Genomic DNA, 22,910 nt, shown 5'->3' with positions numbered 1-22,910 from the left:
GTTTCCCAAAATAATTTAGGATTAGAGCTTGTTAATTTGTTTTTGATTCGAAAGTATATTTGAAGAGTGTTCGTAACTGTCTTTCTTCATTGTGATCTCCTTGAGCTCAGAGTGCCGCATATTTCTCATGCTTTATATTTGGAATTCCTAATCCCACCACAGCGTTTGTGTTCTCATTTGTTAAAGCAAATCTACCATCATGTATGTTTTTGTGTGATCAGCTGCTTTCGGAAAAAGAGTTACCAGTGTTAAAGTGTACCCTAACGTTTGTAAAGAATGCACTATTTTCACCCTCGTGCCACATGTATTTTGTCCATTTGTCCGGTTTATCATCATGTGTATTGCTGTTAGAATGTGTTTCAAAGAGCGATGTGGGGAGCTTGACTGTGCATGAGACGAGCAAGTGACATGAGTTAAATTGTATGATGAAGGGAAAAGGGAGGAAGAACCTTACAAAGACTACAGCACTGAGACTATTATAAGCAAAGCATATAAACTGGTCACATAATGTACCATTTATGGCATGAATGCCAAAAATGCAACATACTTCAGCAAGTTTTCATAGGAGGAGAATCGAACCTACCTATACTCAAACAGCCCTTGACTTTTCATTTCAAAGTGTCTTTTCACCAAGGTTTTGGCAACACTTCAGACAGAACTTAACTGTACTTGTAGAAGCTGTATTAACTTTTTCAGATACTGAGTTTTCAATGTCATCTAGTTCTTTCCATATTGCAACACATTCACTCACTTTGGCTCGTGCTTAATCCATAAATCACCGATGTTACTGTCTGTAATGGCCATGTTGCAGTGCAGCACATACAGCTGTTTCCTTTATTCTTATTAGTCAAAAATACCTTTCAAACATGGTGATTCACTGTTTTAGAATTTTCCATTCTAACGCTTCTAAGTCTCTTAATCCTTTGTGTATGCCAATCAATTCGGAAGGCCGGGTTTTGATTAATGTGGAGGCTCTTCATGGCAGAATCTTATTGTGTACTTTTGCACATATGTATTTATGTGATGATCCTCTGATGATGCATGTCAAGACTCATGACGAAAACAAGGAATTCCACAGCTATTCTCTGTGTGCCAAGGTTTGAAGTTGGAAGGTTTTGTTGATGGTGATGTACAGTGATGATCGACAGTACAGTGATGTACATCAAGTGAAATCCTTCACCAAGTCTACCAGGAGTCGGTCACTGTGGAGAAGCTGTCTGACAAACCACTGCATCGTGTATGGATTTACAACGTCTTTATTATTTACAACACGACTTTTCTGGGCTACTTCCTTCCCTTCATCAAGTGAAGGACAGAATATGATCACAACTATCGCAGGCATTTTGCAATGAGGTTTATAAGGACTATTTGTATATTCCTTGAGGTATGTAGATTGAATATCTCTCTAAATAATCACCCTGCTGTCAATAGGAACGAACCATTAAGACAAAAGTCATCAATATCCCCCGCAACTGTATGCCAGTGTTTTGCTGTGCATATGGTAGAGTGGGAGGCTTGTAAGGTTTTACAGTTGTGCTCCTAGAAAAAACACTACCACCAAAGTCAGTCGAGGTCGAAGTTGTTGCCATCTAAACGCCCAAAATATTTTATTCAGATATCCAAACCTAAAAGAAGGCGTCACTATACCACCAGGCCTATCCATATGCCAAGTTTGGTGAAGTAATAGTGAACAGTTTTAAGGTTCTGTTCCAATTTCAATGTCAAACGTCTTCTCAAGGTAACAAAGAAAAAAAACCCAACCAACCAACCAAACAAAAAATAACAAACAAATTTCACACACTGGTGCAACACCCGAAAGACACATCTAGGGATCATGGTGAACAAAGCGAACATGTGTACCACGTTTGATAAAGCAAACGTTTGGGTGATCTGCTAAGGACATGGAAACCTAAAAAAAATTCATGTCCGGGTCTAATCCCCGAAAGGGATCAATTATGCTTGGCATGTGTTCCAAGTTCTACGAAGCTAGCTACGAGATCTGCTCTGAACAAGTTCATCTTGGGATCATGTTTGACATGTGTACCAAGCTATCACAAATAGTTCAGGAGATCTGCTTCGCACAAAGTTTACGGAAGTACGGAACTCGTTTCTATATCCCTGGGATTTTCCCTCCCCCGCTGGTTTACACTTGCTATCAAAATTTCGGAGTGGTGTTTCATTCTTCACATCAAAACGCTACCTGCCATATTCGTACTGCATTATATTTTGTATGTGTGTACGTGAGAGGAGAAAGACGTGGCTGCTCAAACAGTAAATGTTTGATAGAGGGAATATTGCTCTTGACAGTTCACGAGAGGGTAAATCTCGGTGTGAGTGGTTGGGTTGCAGTGGTGTTTTGGTAGAGAGGTGTATTCAAATTAAGCAGTCATGCTGTGGAGGAGGCGAAAATGTTTTTGTAAGCACTGAGATTTTAACATTTAATACTCATTTGTCAGCGAAATTATATTTAGCGTTATCGCGTCATGTCAGATTTGTAGACAGATTATCAATATTTTAAATAGGTATCACTTGTAGCGATACCCCGAGTCAAACACAGTACTTTTCCGTACAAGCAGTAAAACTGATTGGTGAATCAGTGGGTGAATGGGTGTGTGAATAGGTGGGTTGGTGAGTGAGTGTTTGGGTAGGTAAATATGGGTGGGTGAATGGGTAGGTGAATGAGTGAGTGGGTGATTTGGTGAGTAGTTGAATCGATGAGTGAGTGGATGAATCTGTGAGTGGGTGAATGGTGAGTGAGTGGGTAAATCAGTGGGTGAGTGAGTGAGTGGTTGAATCTGTGCGTGAGTGGGTGATCACCAGAGATGGGTTTGACACATTGTATCCATGTGGGCGTTGATGGAGGACATATTCACAAAAAAACGTATATCATTCACAGTGAAATATCGTCGCACAACGTAAGGTTCACCGGGAAATGTTTATCAGGAAATATTGCTTAGTGAAACTACATTATGTGACGCATTATATCAGAGACTGTATCTGTCAGTTTCTGCTTACCACTGTAGTGACTATGTTTCTGGGTTCCATTGTGTCCGTAGCACTATGTGGGTTTGGTATGTATCTGTTTTCGAAAACTGAAATATATATTGAATCTCTGATTAAGTTGCTTTTCACTTTAATCTTACGCAATGTCTAACGTCTGTATCTAGGGTTGTTGAGTTCTGATTCTAATTACCTTTTCGTATACAGCTCTAGTGTCCATGACAATTGGATACCCACACACTGTTACACGTGCTGGTGAAGATGTTACCATGGCCATGAACCCAGAAAATGTCAGCTTCCAGTATTTTGTAGTGGGGAATGGTTCTGTATCTAAGAGACTGTTACTGGTCCAGTCCAAGACACACCGTGTATGGGTATTCAACAACAGTCACACTGGCTACAGGACCAGGATACGATACACCGGGGAGGACTCACCATCACAGAACGGACAGCTGAGGTTTACCATCTACAATGTTACTGTACAGGACGCTGGTACTTACTACTGTCAGGGAAGCAATGGAGAGAATGTTACTGGATGTAGACATGTCCTCGTTGTAGCACGTGAGTACTGAGTGGAGTTAACAGAACGGTAGATAACTAAAAGAATGCGTCTAAACTAAAACGTAATTAACCATATATAAAGACTCGTGTGTGTGTACGTGCGTGTGCATGCATGTGCTTTTGTCGAGTTACACATGGCAAGCCTACTCACAGTATACCCGTGAAGATCCGGGTTAGAATTGGTCTTCTTTACCCCTTGCTTGTCGCACGAGACGACTAATGGGATTGTGTAGTCAGACTCGCTGACTTGGTTGACACATGTCATCGTATCCCAATTGCGTAGATGTATGCTCATGATGCTGGTCACGGGATTGTCCGGTCCAGACTTGATTATTTACAGATCGCATCCATATATATATATATATATATATATATATGGAATGTTCTTACGTGTTAACAACAGTCCAACCAACTACTCACTCGCAGTATATCCGAATCCACCTGTCTTGTTGCTAGAATCCCGAGCGCCAGTCAAGGTAACAACAACGAGCATATCTAATGTCATTTTTACGCCGGACCTTGGGATTAGTCCAGCCAACTGATTAAATGTTGTGTAGAACATTTAATCAACAAACCGATTAGGAGTATTAGCGTGTCGCTGGCGCTTATTTGATTGACAATAAAGGTGAATACGTCATTAATAAAAGTGTCAGAGCATTTAGTTCATTCAGTTCATTTAGTTCATTATGTCTCAGTGGATTCATATTTTAAAATGTTTTTCACACATTTCGTAAAACCATGTTGATTAGTACTGGTGTTAAGGTCTCGGCGAAGCTGTTAAATTTTTTTCACAGAGAGGCCAACCACACCTACCATCACCGGACCTGCCTCACCTGTATCAGGTGAGAATGTCACCCTCACATGCTCCAACTCCTCGTCCCGGAGTCTGCCCCCGGACCACCCCCAACTGACCATGACCTACATCTGGAGGAGGGACAGGACCCTCCTAGAATCTGGTGATGAGTCTCCAACAGGTGGAGATAACTTGACAATAACCCAGGTCAGCGGAGAGAACCAGGGAGACACCTACAGCTGCCAGGCTGTGGAGGAGGGGCTGGAGTCTGACTGGAGTCACGAACATGTACTGGATGTCCTCTGTGAGTAAGAACGTACCTTTGTTTACGGTACAGGAACCTCGCATATCTATGCAACTTAGCATACAACTTACATAGAACCGTTATGTTCTGAATCATTATTATGATAGTACCTTTGTGGTTCTGATAGGACTTAATGACAGCTACACAATAATGTGTCAATTTATATAGCTCCAAACTCCACACCATGTTTACTCATAGCGCTAACAAAAAGGCATTACTGGTGTCCGTTGATATAGAACTTTCGGAAGAGAACACAGCCAGAATCTGTGGTGAAGGCTTTCAGCTTCAAAGGCAAGCGGTGTCAGGTGTTATGTCCAATATACACGAACACTTTAAAATTATGTAATGTCATTGTTTCTCACCTGGACATATATTTTAAATGAGCAAAAAACGGGCACGGGCCACTCAGCTGAAATACGAAAGATCAACACAAAACTAACAATACATAATATGTACTGAATCAGATCAAAGCGATTGAAAGTATGGCATGAAAATTTCATGTTTACAATTTTCAGTCAGGAGTGTGTGATTTGACCCTGAAAACTCTGACCATGCACAGATGCAAGAAAATTATGGGAAAAATAATCTACAGTGATTTATCGACGAGTACCCGTAAAGGTCCCGGGGTAGAATAGGCCTTCAGCAACCTATGCTTGCCATAAAAGGCGACTCTGCTTGTCGTAGGACGCGACTAACGGAATGGGGTGGTCAGGCTCGCTGACTTGGTTGACACATGTCATCGGTTCCCATTTGCGCAGATCGATGGTCATGTTATTGATCACTGGATTGTCTGGTCCAGACTCGATTATTTATAGGCCGCTGCTATATAGCTGGAATATTGCTGAGTGCGGCGTAAAACTCAACCTACTCACTCACTCACTCAAGGGGTTTTTGTCCTCAAAAACGCTTCTTTTTAAAATCGTGACAATATTGGGTTTACAATTAAGAATACGGTAAAATGCATGAAACGTTGACAATATCTGGTACAGGCACTGATCATTAGAGATACAATCGTAAGGGCATCAGATGAGATATACAGGAACGTCAAGATAATACATGACTCGAACTGTCAACGTTGGTCAGGCGGAGCATACAAATGACAATATCGGACGTGTACATACAAAATACAGTTGACTGTAGATTCCCACTGTTAACAAAATCACAGTTGAGCGGCTATCAAACTCGTACAAAGAAAACATTGGACGTTTCCCCTGCTGCGGTCGCGGTCGACCATCCAGTCGGAATACCTGACTGATACGTACACGTATGACTTAGAGGAACGAAAACAGAATGTGCGTAATGTGTCGTCGTTTGCATTTGAATGTAATATTTTCGTGACAACAGTAAGATCTTTGAAACTGGGAGTCTTATATTGGTGAGCCTAGACTCGACAAGGCTAGCAGATGTAGATGTGATCAACACTAAAAGTAGAATAGGCATTGAGTAAAAAATAAAACCTAACCAACTTCAAAAGTCTAAACCGAAAGTTGATGAAATATTAATTCAAGTGAAATTGATATACAGTGGTATTGGTATGATAGAAGAAAATATCAAGTTATCAAATTATTATTTCTGATTATATCACATGCTTTGCAGATGGACCTGACCAGATACAGTTTCACGGCACAAGGGACAAGCTGCAGGTAGAAGAAGGGAAACCTGTAACAGTGAGATGTTTTGCTGACTGTAACCCTGCCTGCACTGTAACCTGGTGGGACACATCCAGACAGATGGTGATTACAGGACACAGGAAGGCTGTGTTGTCTATACCAGCTATAGATGTGTCTGTGTCTGGACAGTACACGTGTCACGTCAACAACAGCCATGGGAGTGCATCACGCAACCTGACACTAGAGGTCTTCAGTAAGGCCTCCACAGATTCCGGAAACATGCTTTGTGACAGAATATGTAAAATTCAAGATTATATTTGCATGAGATATGTAATAAAGTTTTTACTCCCTTCAAATTGATGCAATGACAGTAGCACTGGTAACTTGACCATTATTATTGGATCCCTCTATGAAGATGGATCGATGGGTGTTGTATCGAGAACGCAACTGGTTATATTGCAGTTGGAAAGTGTCATTTTAGATGAACATCGGAAGGGTCAACCCGGTTGACATGCCATGAACCTAATTAAAATCTTCTTAAGACGGGTGATGTTTCTGGGTTATAAGTGATATAAAACTCCACTCATTTACTCAATCACATCATGTACCTTAAATAAAGCAACATATCTTGGATGTTATTTTTTTCTGAAAGGTAAACAGGATTATACAATGCTAAACTGAATATTGTCCATATTAAATGTTTCAGCACGTGAGCTTAATGAATCTGGTGTCGTTTCCATCGTCCCAGTGACTGCTGTCTGCTCCATCCTGATCGTGATCATCACTGTCGTCGTCATGGTTGTTGTTTGTAGAAAACAGAGACGTGGAGGTAAAACGGTGTGATGTGACAGTGAATGACTAGAACTCACAAACACTTTGGTTCAGTAATTACATATACCGATCTCACTTAATAGCGTGTTGAGTGGATGCTTGTGCGTGTGCGTGTGCGTGAGTGCGTGTGTGCGTGTGTGCGTGTGTGCGTGTGTGCGTGTGTGCGTGTGTGCGTGTGTATGTGTTCAGTGCATCGTCAGTAAGTTATCCCTTTGCACTTCTTATATGTAGTGAATAATGTATGACAGTCTGGGAAAACGACGCGCTGGTTAGGAAGGTGGGGATGGGGGATCAGATAGTTACCAGAGTAGTACTTTAAAACGTTTTACCCCACAACTCATGTACATCTATGCACCTATAGAAATGTTAAGCAGTACTAATAAGGACTGATTTGATGCCTCTTCTTTGTCTGCAAAACATATTACAATACTTTGGCATGTAGCGTCTGATGTCTATTTCCACCCATACTCAGTAGAAAGCTAGCTGATAATTATTTCACTTCCTACTGACATGTGATACATTTTCAAGGAAATGATGATTTTTGTCCTACCTATATTAAGTGATTCTCTCTAGGTGTGATTTGTGACGTGTCTGTGGTGTATCTTGATTAAATGTAAAAGTGTCCTTGATGGTGAATATTCATCAAGGAAGAAAACCAAGTCTCTTGTGGGGAAATGGAATCTGAGACCGTCTTTAAGGAAGAGTTTGAAAGAGGACAGATTGTGAGAGGAGACTGTGAAGTATACTGAACTACTTTAGAAACGCACCATTGGGATAAGACGTTGAATTTCCGTTTTAAACGAAGAAAAGAACTTGTCCCTCTTGACACTGAAATTGTCATTTAGGGTTGAAACACAAGAAAAAACAAAAGTAGTCAGTGCAAAGTTGAATTAACGATAACGTTGAAGGGATCAAATTTATTTCCAAACGCGCTCAAAACTTTCACAGAGCCAATGTCAGTAACGGTTATGACCGTCATTTGCATAATCCTCCTGCAAAATGTGAAGACGTTGATCTGGCGCCATGCTGGGAGCAGGAACGACTCTTGTTCTCAGTAAGTATCATTTTGAGCTGTAACTCGACTACGGCAGACGTCCACACGTGTCCTGTCATGACTATCAGTCTCTCAACAAATCATTAGTAATACGCTTCCCTCAACGCTGCTGAACTCAACAATCACCGTTACGCTGTCCATGTCACTCTGATCCTTGTATACGCATGACTGAGATGAAATCAGGACTCGTCAGTAAATAGAATACTTATGCGCACGCAGCCCTTGCTGACGTAATCGCTATCGTACCGTCTGGAGACTGACGATATCCCTTCTTCTATGAATGGTAATATCTGTTCTGGAGGCTGGCTTGAACTTGTATGCGGCGATCTCGGGCTAGACACATGGTTGGCAAAGATGTGCTCGATCACATGTTGTGCCCAAGTCAACAATTTGGTGCAGTTCAAAATTTCGGTGTGATTTCGGTACACAGTTGACTGATCTGACAATGTGTTGTGAAAACGCCACGTTTATGCATTTTCACGGAAAATTGAAAAGTTGATTTCCAGCAAATGGTGGGTCACGTGGGCATTTCTTGGTATGCGTCAAGTTCATCTGTGAAAGTCAGATTAATTTGAGCACAGTTTCTGTTCGTTTTGCACCCTCCATAATGAATGATAATATGATACTCGCGTTTCTAAAGTACTTCAGTATGGAACCTTCAAGATGATGCTTGAAGAGGATATATATCAACAGTGTGCACAAATTTACATGTTTAATGGACTTCAGTTTCCAAGTTTATGTTTACATTGGCTCCAGGACACTAGTTTTAATCGACATTCATGCTTCAAGACACTGGTGTTACTCAGGTTGCGTTTGTTCTACAAACATGTCGTTGTACAAACATGTCGTTCTATAAACATGTCGTTCTACAAATAGCAAGATATTTATTTCCACTTCAAAGATGTATAATTATACCGGAAATTCGTTTATCTTCTATTTTGCATCGAACATTGTGGATATGTCATTATTTACACAAATTTATTTGTTTCAGGTAGAGGATGCACATATAATCGGTGAGTAAGGCAAAATGTGTAACCAGCTGACTTAAAATTATGTAGTAGCTGCTATTGTGGAAACACTTAATCACAAATACAGTGATTTGATTAGCTCTATTTCACTTATCAGTAGCAGTATATGTGGATCATGAGCCCAAGCAGAATTAATGGCACATCGCTAATGAGCTGTTGGTGTCAAAAAGATTTCGTTCTTTCAGGCAAACGTTAGAAGAGCTTCAAATACTGATAACTTGCTTACCCATTTTGTGAACACATTCATACATATAACTGTAACAACTATTTTGTCCTTTTGCAAAATTTTGTTTCTGAGGACAGCGGATTGCTTTTTGTAAATATCCTTGATTCCAACCACCTTCTACATTTCCTTCCCCCAGCGTTGTCACTTACACCCGTGACGTAGACACAGGCGGAGGCTACGAGGAGATAGTAGGTTGGTGCTGGACGTCATTCTAGTACGTCACGTCGGTTGATTCAGATGACGTTAAACAGGTCAGACGAATTATTTAAAGTGTAGTGTTATGTAGAATGTCTGAAAAAAAGTCCGGAACCGTTTGCAACCAAAACTACAGGTCTATTAACATTTCATAATTCTGACAACTATTAGCACTGATTGACCTTCTACTAAAACTCATACCGTATGATGTACAGTATCTCTTAAACTCTTAAACTTCTAAATGGAGAAAGAATGGTAACATCAGTGTGCACGAAATAAATATATACTTTAAGTTTGTATGCATAATTGTTCCCACACACTTTAAACTTTCAGAGAGAGGATGTGCTCGTCATCGGTGAGTATGTTCATCAATCTTCAAGTAAGATGAATAAATATTTCATCACCACATTGGTGTAATTACCCGTGGTAAAGTGATTTTCATCAACCCATACTTGTCGTAAAAGCTGACGAACGGGATCGATGCTTGTGCTGTTGAACACTGGATTATGTGATCCAAGACCATTTATTTATAGATCGTCAACATATAGTTGTCATATTGCTGAGTGTGGCGTTAAACAACAAACCAACCCGACAAAACTATACACGACTAGGAGCGCGATATGAATTGAGAGTGTGTCACAGCTTAATAATTTCCTCTCATTATACTCACGTTCAATGTTCCCTTTTACCAGTGTGGTGTCGTATCACAGGGAAGACGAAAACGATGGGAGCTACCAGGAAATAGAAGGTTGGTGTCTGAAGGTTAACAACTAGCATGATGTGTAACGACTGTGAAACTCGAACTGCCGTATAGGGTACTGATATGTCGAGTAAACGTAGCTGGAACTGTCTAGTGTCTGAAGCCTGGAACAGAACTCGTGTCTCAAACCGACCAAGGAGACCAAAACCCCCGATTATTTAGTCTGAAATAGCCATAATAGAATAGCTATAACATTGTAAATAGAGTCGGATATTCTAGATGTCCGAATACTTAGGACATTTCTCAGTGTTCCTAAAGCACTACCAGATATTGGTGATAGGCCGTGTTGGGGAAAAGGATCCACTTGTCTGGAGAGCTGTAATGGTCATCCCGGTGAATGATTCTTCCTTATTCATCGCTTGCTTACTTTATTGTGTCATAGTTCTTGTAGAGCAAAATACTGTTTTGTCAGTTGACATTATTTATGTCATAAAGTTATTTAGTGCTGTAACAGGAACTAGAAAATACACCATGGTGAAATACGTCGCTATATTGTCACATGAATTATCATACTTAATACAAATATGTGTCATCTTTGTCTTGTATCAGAAGGTGATGCAAACGTAGACGACATCGTCCCCATCGTAGCTGTCTACTCCGTTATGCTGACTGCTGTGGCAGTTGTGGTGGCAGCAGTCACTGTTCTTGTTTGCACGGACGTGAAAGGTACAACGAATGCATGAATATTTTTGCATGCAATGTAAGTTTCAACCCCCACCCCTCCAATCCCCAACACACCACAACCAACAAAAATTTACCCCAACGTGAGGGCCTGGTCAGAACTTCAACAACCATGCTTGTTACAACAGGTGAGAAACGCTGGTTGATTATGCTCATGCATGTTTTTCCGACGTATCCCAGTTGCGTAAATCGACGCTCTTTATATCAACCACTGGGTGTTCTCGGCAAGTCTGGCGTGTATCAGACAAGCGTAGTCTAGCTGGGATATTGTTGAATGCAGCGTCGAACAGTATACGGGCATATCCGTGGTTCACCTTGACGTGCTGCAATATTTTCTTCTCGTTTTAGTTTGTGAAGTTGTTTTGATTCCTTTATTCAGTAATGGAGCGGTCGGTAGGCCAGTGGATAGGGTGTTCACGCCACAGACGCAGGTTCGATTCCCCATATGAGCATAATGAAGCCATAGTTATGGTGTTCTAGTTTTGGTGATGTTGATGAACTAGTCTGAGAACGACTAATTCTTTACTGTTACTCAGTCTTTTGTTTTACTTGCAGAGAACCAGGACAACAGGTACACATTTTCATGTTTTTATCTTAAGTGCTGGAGTCAGTCATCGTAATAACTAGTGAACAAATCTTCATATCAACGGTTGCTGTCTTCTGTGTCAAACACCATTTACTAAACGTACCTTTAGAAATCTTAGGTAAACGCCGGCATCGATTACCTGTGGAAATGACAGAGAAAGTAGCAAATGTATCTATGTAACTGATGCACAATTTGCTTAAAATGTTTTGGAAATCTATGACCATAGTTGAAGTGGTTTATAGGAGGTGATTTCCGTTGCACACTGCTTGAAAGAAAAATACATGCACCTATGGGCAAGTGTAACATAAGTGTAATGTTGTGATTACAGATTTGGTGAATATCTCACTGTGATGGCAGAGAGGTTATCCCATGACTTCAGTGATGTACCTCGTGCTTCCAACAACGATGTCTTACCCCTATACGATTACGAACGACTCCTGCGGGATCAGTTCCACATCTACACATCTCTCCATCCTTCATCTTCCTCAACAGAGGACCACAGTACCAGGTGAAACCTAAACTGACGGTACAGTTCCACACTTACACGTCTCTCCATCCTTCATCTTCCTCAACAGAGGACCACAGTACCAGCTAAAACCTAAACTGACGGTACAGTTCCACATCTACACGTCTCTCCATCCTTCATCTTCCTCAACAGAGGACCACAGTACCAGGTAAAACCTAAACTGACGGTACAGTTCCACATCTACACGTCTTTCCATCCTTTATCTTCCTCTACAGAGGACCACAGTACTAGGTGAAACCTAAACTGACGGTACAGTTCCACGTCTACACGTCTCTCCATCCTTCATCTTCCTCATCAATGGACCACAGTACCAGGTGAAACCTAAACTGACGGTACAGTTCCACACTTACACGTCTCTCCATCCTTCATCTTCCTCAACAGAGGACCACAGTACCAGGTAAAACCTAAACTGACGGTACAGTTCCACATCTACACGTCTTTCCATCCTTCATCTTCCTCTACAGAGGACCACAGTACTAGGTGAAACCTAAACTGACGGTACAGTTTCACATCTACACGTCTTTCCATCCTTCATCTTCCTCAACAGAGGACCACAGTACTAGGTGAAACCTAAACTGACGGTACAGTTCCACATGAGCACGTGTTTTCACTTTTCAACAGAGCCTATACAGTTTAACATCTCAACAAGCTAACATTTCAGCTGCCAAAACAAGAGTACTTCATTTACTAATCACCCAACAACAGGAAATGTTTGCCACGATGCCATTTTTAACAGAGGATTGTACTGGTATTGGTCTCTGAGCTTAACTGATGTATATCAAAGTATATTAACAACGCTGATTTAGCATCAACATTCTTATTCAATTAATAAAGTTAAAACCTTTTATTTTCGTTTCATGAAACTTATGTTATATTTCATCAACAGCGATAATGTGAAAACACAATTTTTCAATCAATATAGCTTTAACCTGTTTTATCAGAAAGATTTAACTCTTATGCTTTCTCAACACACCGATCGACATTTTATTATTCATCTGTTGTAGATATCACTGTTAGGTAATTTTAGAAAGTTACACATTGTGTGATAACATCGCGTGATGGCGTACGTATGACGTCAAAGTGTTTTATTGTTATGACGTGCTAATACCTCGGTCACAATAGCATTAGACCTTGCTTGACTTTCGGAAAGCTTAGTGTCATCACACTCGTGGAATTCCTAGTAAAGAAGTACTTTGCTCGATATTATTTTGCTAATGCCGGGTGAGTAATAAATAAAATACGAAACTGTGTCCCGTGTAACACCATATTTATAAAACTCGTGAATGGCATCGGTATCTAACGAGCGAAAGCGATTTAGATACCAAACCATTCACTAGTTTGATAAATAAGGTATTACATGGGACATAGTTTAGTTTTCTCTATATATCAAACACTACACACATAATAGGATTGCACATAGTAATTTGCACATGAGCTAAATGGATGGGCTTGTCGGCTAAGGCTCCACAATTTCTTAATTCCATAAATCATAAGTAACAGATCGGTTTCCGATTGTGATCTTTTGATTGTCAGCACCTCAAATAAAACTCTACATAAATATAGTACCCATTCTCAACATACATGCACACGCGCGCGTGGACACACACGCACTCACGCACGCACGCACGGACTAACACTCTCACACACGATTCAATAAGAATCGTTAAAAATCGTTAAATCGTTGTTTTTATGTCTTCTATAAATGCTTTAAAAGTTTTACTTTAGTTTTAAATGCTGCAAATTTGATCAACCAGATTACTTAAAACAGATGTCCCACATTATACAGGAATTCACATTACTGCTAGCCTACTTCTGTATTGGTATCACTCTGCCTAGAATGTATTCCTCAGGAGGTATTTGTCTTAGGACTGAAGTATCGTGATCTGTAGCTTAACACCAGCTGACATTTGAACAACTGTTAACAACCCGTTTCATGCAGATATCAGTCAACCACTCGTGTAAAGAAATAGAGAATCTCATCGAAATGTCTACTGATATCAAATATATCAACACAAGTTGATAAAGTAACAAATATCCGAGGCTTGGCAAGGATATTTTCACCTTTACCAACGGGTATTGATATAATTGATATCAGTAAACACGAGAGTGAGATTCTGTTTATCATCCAAAATCATTCTTGATTAGTTTTCAGTGAAAACTGTACATGTCTGAAGACTGCACTGCCATCAGACTTCCGGTGCATCGATGTCATAACATTGTGACGTTATCGAGTTCATGACGTCATAGCATTGTCAGGGCTTTGTGCAAAATCTACTGTTAAAATGATATCTCCTACGAGATGTTGTCTGATCTGACACAATCCATATCTCCTGTTGTACACAGTTTTGGATGATAAATGCTGAAGTTACAAATGGAATGTGAAATAACACCCTTCGAAAACGATACAGCTGTGTATTTCTGTACTGTGGCACAGAAAACGATTTTAACTGTACGTGGTTTCAGATCGGACAAAGGCACGAGACAGTTTTCAATGGAGCTGGGCGTAATAGATCGTTAATGACCAGGAAGGAAGACGTCATTACATACTGGTTCTTAAAATATGGTTTCCAACTACTAGTGCTTCATGTTTCCACATATTTACCAGTCTGTCATTAACACGTGCAGTCATCAAAGACATGCTCTTCTAGTACCACCACTGCTTTCTGTTTCCTGTCTTTAATTCCTGTCTGACACTTCTCTTCCTATGGGATTTTGCAATTGTTAGTTACTTGAGGTATGCTGCCAAAAGTACCCTTTCAGAAAGTATAACTTCTAGGTTTAGAACTGCAGAAGAGAGGGGAGTGACAGTCCGGTTCAAGCGAACATTGTATTCTTGCCACTTGCATTAAATATGCTATTTTAAATCAGGTACATATAATACTTTAATTCAATATTTCATGAAACATTTAAATGTAAGAATAAACAAAGGATTTCTGCCACATATACCCAATACTGTGTAGGTTGGTGTCAATGTCTTCACTCCACGAAAGCTTCTACATACAAAGATGTGAATGGTTTGTATAGTTGTTACGCTCTCTAACTCAGCAAACCTCAGACTCATTTAGTAAAATAAGAATAATTTTATCGCCAGGAATTTATTGTAAATTGTGCTGAAAACGACAAGGCAATATCAGTAATCCCTATCTAATTAATGGACCAGTAACGTCTTGCTTCACTTTATGAATTCTTCTTGTAGTTCATCCTAAACACAAGTAACCCCATGTTTCCAGAAGATTGAGTCATGCAGTGTTATCAACCTTTTGCAATTGAATGGTTGCACTGCCCGACAGAATCAAAAGGAGATGAAATCTGTTTATGATGAAGACAGTCCATCTTTTGATACTTGTGAGATGTAAAACGGAATTTTCAAACTGAACATATGTCCCTGACAAATGAGCCAAGATGTGGACACCATTATGATGATACCTTTGAGGTCATTGAAGAGACGGAGTGTTTACATGAAATTAGGGGGTCTATTTAAGAGGTCTGCACAAGGTCAAGAAATGCTGGGAGAATATGTTACTGTGGATGGTGACAGTGTAAAGAAGTCTTAAGGTCCAAAAATCAAAAATGGATTTTCTACCCTGAAAACGTCTTGATGATAATTAGAACCTTTTTCATATTCCCTCGTACATAAACCAGCATCAGACCAGCAGCTGAATGATGTGCTACGTAGCCATTAATAGAATGGTTTACAATGAGCAATCCGCTAACATAAACATCACATGTAGATTTGTTACAGATACTACATTGGTCTCGATAACATTCAAAAGTATACAGGTAAAGCAACGGTTCAGTTAATACTCACACATCAGCACGGTGGACGTTCACTCAACCTACATTTTCACAAAACAACGTAGCGTTAACCGTATTAAATGAACTTTCTTAAACAGTAATGCAGAATACGTGAGCCATATTATACAACCAACTTTATCATACGACTCAGAGGTATGGGGATTCCAGCGGTATGAATGTTTGGAGAAGATTCATTTATTAGCATCTCAAAAAGTTCTTAGTGTTGGCTCCTCTTCACCAAATTGTATGGTGCATGGTGAATGTGGGAGAAAGCCAATATATATTAATTCCCAGATGTTTAAAACACTGGTTCAAACTTCTCCATATGCATGGACACCGTCTTCCCAGTATAGCTACAACGTGATTTTACATTCAGATAACATGGGGGAAATTACACAGGTATCGCGTGTAAGGAATCTTCTATTTGTCCATGGCTATGGTTGTATATGGTTTTGTGAATCAGTTGGAAGTGTAGACATGTTTCACAAAGAATTTTGAACTCGGTCTGTAGATATATTTAGCTCGAGGGGCATTCAACTTTGGAAGATAGTTCATGTTATGCCTATTACAACACGTTCAAGACTTTATTTCAACCGGAATTTCTTTCATCAGTACTCACGCCGGAAACTGTAGGGAACCATTTTATCTAATATCGGCTAGGTTCATTAGACCATGTCGAAAATGAGGGAAGAAAATTGTTCATTGCAAAATCGGAACGAATATGTCAGTTATGCATATACAACTAGGAAATGAAATTCACTCTGTGTGCGTCTGTCCATTTTATAGTGATCTTCGAAAGAAATATATTACAAATCATTTGATAAGGACTAAGAACGAACCTCAGATATCAAACCTTTCACTATACATTATTATAATAAAAATGCACTAGTTAAAAGTAACAAAGTCTTTAAAGAATGTGTCATTCCCGTGTGAAACAGTATGATATGTATATGAGCCGGATGTCGTTTGTACAATAAGCTTTTTGACTTTGGTAGAGGTTGCACCGTTGCACATCAACGTGAAGGTAGTGCCAAGGGAAACAAATAGTAAAGCGATGTCCGTTAGATTGAAGTTAAAATAGAATAGCAGTAGTAAACATTTATCGAACCAGAAGGAAGCAACGTTACATACCTGACTGAATTTACTACACCCCTTAAGTTGCGACTGTTATTCGTATTCTGTTCTGTTCTAGCTATCGCAGATAATCGCGTACACATATAACACTTACTATTGTGAACTTGAGATTAGTTTGGACGATAGTCAGTCGCAAGCATTCCACGGGCATATGTGGTAGGGGATTTGACCCTGGGATATATCCATTCAAAACAGATAAACGTACAACGCCTTGGTTCTATTAGCTTTAGAGATACTGGGCCCGGATACTCGTTACCAGTGTGAACTTTGACATGTTTAAGACTGAGAAGCATGGTCAGTTAGTTTTAATATCTCCACTTTTCAATAACACAACAAATCTGCTTATACTACGAAAACATATTAGGAGAAGCAAACGAGTGAGTGAGTTTAGTTTTACGCCGCACTCAGCAATAATCCAGCTATATGATGGTGGTCTGTAAATAGTCGAGTCTGGATCAGACAATCCAGTGACCAACAATGTGAGCATCGATCTGCGCAATTGGGAACCGATGACGTATGTCAACCAAGTCAGCGAGCCTGACCCTCCGATCCCGTTAGTCGCCTTTTATGGCAAGCATGGGTTGCTGAAGGTCTATTCTACCCCGAACCTTCACTAGTCGGAGAAGCAAGTAATACCCAAATACGTATACAGTGGCACGCACTCGAGACATTTCGCTTAAAATGCGTGTTCCTTTAGGCAAACCATAATGAAAACGGTTGAATCATCTCTGGACAAAAGTAGATATTAGGTTTACATGTGGATTCAGTTCATGTGCTAATTAGATAGACAATAGATATTGGCTAAGAATACATAATCCGTTCGTCGACTCAAGGCTTAACACATGAACGTTCTGGATTGAATATAGCTTGTACGCCATTTAACTCATTTCCTAGTTGTAAGTCTATGTAACATCATCTATGGTCTCCAAAGACAACTGAATTTTCTGGAATCGTTTTGCCCCAGTGGGTTTGGAGCTGAATCTCGACACATCAGCTATTGTTGTGCTCCATAACGACGTCATCATTGTGAGTGACTGTTAGTGACATATTATAAATATCTCAGTATAATATTTTCATCGATACTGGTTCAACAAGCGTATAAAGTCTGTTTGTCTGTATTTAGAATTTTCAATAATAAGAAGGAACTCCACGTACCCAAATAAAAGTGAGTAAGTTCTGTTTCAAGTTGTTGTTAATGAATGAACATTATTACGCTCGAAACTAGAACTCATCATTTGATCCAGGGATTTTGTAAATATAGAGCATCCCACAACCAATTCAAAGTCAACATATATAGGAATGACGATGATACACCAATAACAGAATTTTACCGTTCACACTGTGATGGTCGGCACAAACTCAAACATACAACCCTATTTTTTTCATTTGTTAGGAAAAAAACAGGATATACGAGATGAATAGTTTTCACTGCTACAAAATGTTCATTATGGACAACTAACTGTTCCTGCCGAATGTTCAATATAACCACTGTATTCCCTCACAATATCTTCAAACATCGATCAACCTTTCTATACCCATATTTTGACCATTCTTAGATGATTTGTAAACTGTACAGGCAAACATGACCCCATAACCAATACAACGATCTGTCTGACTAACGGGATCGGGTGACTAGTTGACTTGGTTGAGCAGTCGATGCTCATGCTATTGATCACTGGATTCTCTATTCCAGACTCGATTATATACAAACCGGCGCCATATAGCTGCAATAATACTTAACAAAAGCAGTTTTGTGAGTAATCTGTCACCAACATTATTTGTCTGTGGATATGAATGTAAACAACTCATTACTGACTATGTAACGTTAAGCGCACGTAAACATAGGTTAAAATTCAACGGGAAGTTACCCGCTTTTTTAGGGAAATATTATCCAGCGAAACTAAATATTTCAACGCTTAAAAACAAATGTCAAAGTGCGTGATGTGTCAGTATGAATTTACCACGCCAGTAGACATGTCTGTGACTCACATTCTGTTTTGGGGCTTACATGTGTGTGGTATGTATGTGCTAGCTGAAAAGAGCATTTGAATTATCCTGAGCTTTACATGACTTTTTATAAGTGACCAGTGTTTTCTATGAAAATAGTATTGCTTCATATTTTGACGCTTTAATTTGTGACTTACATTTCGTTTGCGTGCCTGTATATGTGGTATGTATCTGTGAACTTGTATTATATGGAGCAGGCTTAAATAATGTGCTTCAATATTTATGTCAACCGAGTGAGTATTATTTGTTTTGAGTGCAGGTCTTGCCTCCATGACAACTGGATACCCATACACTGTTACACGTGTTGGCGAAGATGTTACCATGACCATGAAACCAGACAGTGTTAGCTTTATATATTATGTATGGGTGGATGGTTCGGTAGCTGAGAGACTGTTACTGGTCCAGCCCAAGTCACACCGTGTAGTGCTCAACAGCGGGTACAGGACCAGGATCAGATACACCGAGGAGGACTCACCATCACAGACCGGACAGATGAGGTTTACCATCTACAATGTTACTGTACAGGACGCTGGTACTTACTACTGTCAGGGAACCAATAGGTAGGAAGTTACTGGATGTAGACAGGTCCTCGTTGTAGTACGTGAGTAGTATATGAAGAATAAAGGTTGACTGTTGCAATGCATCTCCAACAGGAATGAATAGCTGTTTAACCTTCTATTGCCAATAGTGAAAGCTGAGGGGAGGAAATTATCGTATGCTGGTATATAGCGACATGGGTCCGAATATGTGTGTGTTAGTGTGCAGTGAGTGTGTACATGTGTGCATTGTGTGTGTTCATGTGTGTAGTGTATGGAATAATGCTTAAAGCCGCGTCAGTTCGGAGCTAGTCGCAGCAACACCGGCAGTCACAGAAATAATCACAGACCAGTGAGTTTCTCCATTATGTAATATCATACGAGGCCAGCATTAGTCTGTCTCACAGTCCCTGAAGACATTATCTTTCTCTACTGTCCAGCCCTCACTGCAATGGTTTAGCCCTAAATGAAGCAAGTCTTGATTTTCCTCGGGTTCAGGTCTATTCTGTCTTGAGCGCATTTTCAGTTTAAATGGGTATACAATCAAAAATGTATATATTCACAGGCAAAACGTTAATGCCAGGCTAACATATACGTTCCAGCAAAATTCTAACACACCAAATTGTATCAATCGGCTAAAATGAGCGTGTCCAATGTTTTACTCGACACCATTTTCATCACTATGGGCCATGAAATATTAATCAATATATTTTCTTCTGCTCCAGCCTGACTACAAAACACCCTGCCTTGCATTAATCTTTTGTCTCCACATTCAAAGAAATAGAAATACATTTGTTTCGTAAATATTAGTTTTCCTGTGGTAGCCATAAGTTCCAAAGTCTTATTAACCACAGACTAGGGGTTATGTGTGAGATACCTGTTTATTTCCATATATTTCGGGAAGAACACACCCTGTAATAACAATAATATACACTATGTACATAATATTAAAACACATCTGATGAACATGCCTTCATAATAAACAGAGGGCGTATACATGTATTACGCCATGCAATATAACACAGGTCACTTTCGTGATTACATGTTTACAGTGATCAACAAAATGAACGTTGCGTAAAGAGTTTTAGAGCTGAAATGGATAGAATTATTATCGCACGTTATCGGAAATGAGCGGTCAATGTAGCTTGCTAATGCCTGTAAAATGCTTGATGAGGGTCATTATCCATCCCGTTGTTAGGTGACGTCATAAGTAGCTCAGCAGTTGAAGTTCAATCACCTACGGCTCGTTTGAACCTGAGCTCATTATTGACAATATAATGATCACATTCGTCACATACACATGTGTCATCATGCACTTTCTTGCTTGTGCCAACCATCACAATCGTTCCATAAATTACAACATACAGCAATAAAAATATCGACTGGAAGGCTAACGTTGTTGAGCACTGAAAACAGTGACGTCATCTGTGTTGTTCTATGTCGTGTCTATATTTGTAAAATGTGTGTCATTGATCTTCGTCGTTTGTTGTTAGCAGTAAATGCTTCTAAACCGATGGCGTTGCTTGTGTTCTTTTTTACTAAAATTATATTTATTATAGCTATAATAACGGTAACGCTAATTGTCAGGGCATTATCATTTACAGGATCCCTCGGTCCTTTCTAACTGCGATCCTTCGTCGGGCATTTTGTGAAAGACCTCGGGCTTTCGCAAATGATATGCCCTGAAAAATAGCGTTACCTTAAAATAACATGTGGCCTAATGGTGAAAAGAGGGGATAACTGTACTGTGTTTGACGGACTGGGGATGTGTACCGCAGGTTATATAACTTAATTACGTCCCTAATTCGTCAACCACAGTACATTATCCCAATTCTAATTCAACTCGTATTATGCTGGTTTTAGTGAAAACAAAATTATATTTTTAAATCAGGTCAAAGTTCCCCTAGCTCAAAGGTTAATCATATCACTCCATGAACTAAGACAATCACCAGACAAATTAGTTCCCTTCAGCACGGTTGTTATGTTCACACTGACTAAGCCTGACTATGATGAATAAATCATAGTGTTACAGTTAAAATAAAATGGAATTAACATGAAACCGCCCTCTGGTTATCAGAAATGAGCGGACCGCTGTAAATGATAATGGTCCTTTGATTCCTTACCGACGGACCGTTACAGTTCTTTAGTCAAATGACGTTATAGTGGTTGACGTGACACTCTATAATGACGTCATGAATCTTGTTCCATGATCTAACAATGATGGGTGAACAGCCCGTTGCAAGTAAATTGTTTGATCTTACAACAAAATTTATGATACTGCGCTGTCTTTCCATCCATTTTTTGTGGGATAGGTGAGTTAACTGACCTAGTGCTTCTGCAAATGTATACAAAATATGAAAAAACAGCGTTACCCTGACAGTGTTGGGATTCATTCAAAGGTTTTGGTTAATCGGTTTTCAAATTGCTGCCGTATATGCTGATTATACGGTCGGAAATTCATAGCATTGACCAGTCAGAAGTCGTGTTACATACTAAGCTGAATTAGAATATACTAAAAATATTGTACAACGAAACCTATCTTGTGGGTGATACGGGACTGTGTCCACACATCCATGGCCAGCATCCGCACAGTCAACGTATGCAATAACCTCGTGTAAGTGCCATACACTGGTCAAATGTATTCATACTTATAGGATAGAGAAAATAGTACCAAACACGAACTACTACTATTTGTTAAATGATATTCCGAGTGCTGAGTTTTATTTGGTTTACAAGCATATTAATACCTGTTGTGTTCAATGATTAAAGGTCACATGCAACCAAAAAATCAAACATAATTAAAACACATTCATCACTTATTCATGATATGTAATATACATTGCTGCTTTTACAAAAAAGAAATAAACAAAATTATAAGTGTACAATCGCGATTCAAAAGTGCAATATGTTGTACTTGGACTTACTTCCCCCGAAACGAAGTCCTCGGGAGACCGAACCCAGTCTTAGCACCTGGATGTGCACTCAGGAGTAACGACGGCTTCTGATTGGCTTTTTCATTTGCTGATATGCTGAGGGTTCATTGTGTGTACAGACAGATGATCTGTTTGATGGGCATTTTAGAAGTATAGCGAGTCACAAGAAAGTAAGATTCTTTATGGATAACAACTTCTTTTTGTGTACTTGATGCGTCGTTTCAGTATGGATTCATATAATGTTGTCAAACAAAATCATACACACTAAAACAAGTCGTTATCCATGAAGAATGTATATAGAGATGTTGGGTTTGGAAAACACATGAATTCTCTGAATTTGCGCTCGATCC

General features: G+C 39.6%; 1 protein-coding gene across 1 annotated transcript in view; it reads left to right on the top strand.

Annotated features, from left to right (window-relative positions):
• The first annotated feature begins 3,221 nt into the window (after nt 1-3,221).
• The window catches only part of LOC137261559 (sialoadhesin-like), a 39,169-nt gene continuing 19,480 nt past the window's right edge, over nt 3,222-22,910 (top strand). Inside the window, exons 1-11 of the mRNA XM_067799362.1 lie at nt 3,222-3,561; nt 4,356-4,658; nt 6,255-6,521; nt 6,975-7,097; nt 9,145-9,166; nt 9,544-9,599; nt 9,936-9,957; nt 10,295-10,350; nt 10,915-11,028; nt 11,599-11,614; nt 11,958-12,130. Of these exons, the coding sequence (XP_067655463.1) occupies nt 3,270-3,561; nt 4,356-4,658; nt 6,255-6,521; nt 6,975-7,097; nt 9,145-9,166; nt 9,544-9,599; nt 9,936-9,957; nt 10,295-10,350; nt 10,915-11,028; nt 11,599-11,614; nt 11,958-12,130 (1,444 nt within the window). The 5' untranslated portion in view covers nt 3,222-3,269. The remainder of the gene's footprint in view (nt 3,562-4,355; nt 4,659-6,254; nt 6,522-6,974; nt 7,098-9,144; nt 9,167-9,543; nt 9,600-9,935; nt 9,958-10,294; nt 10,351-10,914; nt 11,029-11,598; nt 11,615-11,957; nt 12,131-22,910) is intronic.

Source organism: Haliotis asinina, chromosome 1, assembly GCF_037392515.1.
Source record: "Haliotis asinina isolate JCU_RB_2024 chromosome 1, JCU_Hal_asi_v2, whole genome shotgun sequence".
Lineage (NCBI taxonomy): Eukaryota > Metazoa > Mollusca > Gastropoda > Lepetellida > Haliotidae > Haliotis > Haliotis asinina.
The sequence above is the reverse complement of the archived record's forward strand: the minus strand, read 5'-3'. Positions and strand labels throughout refer to the sequence as shown.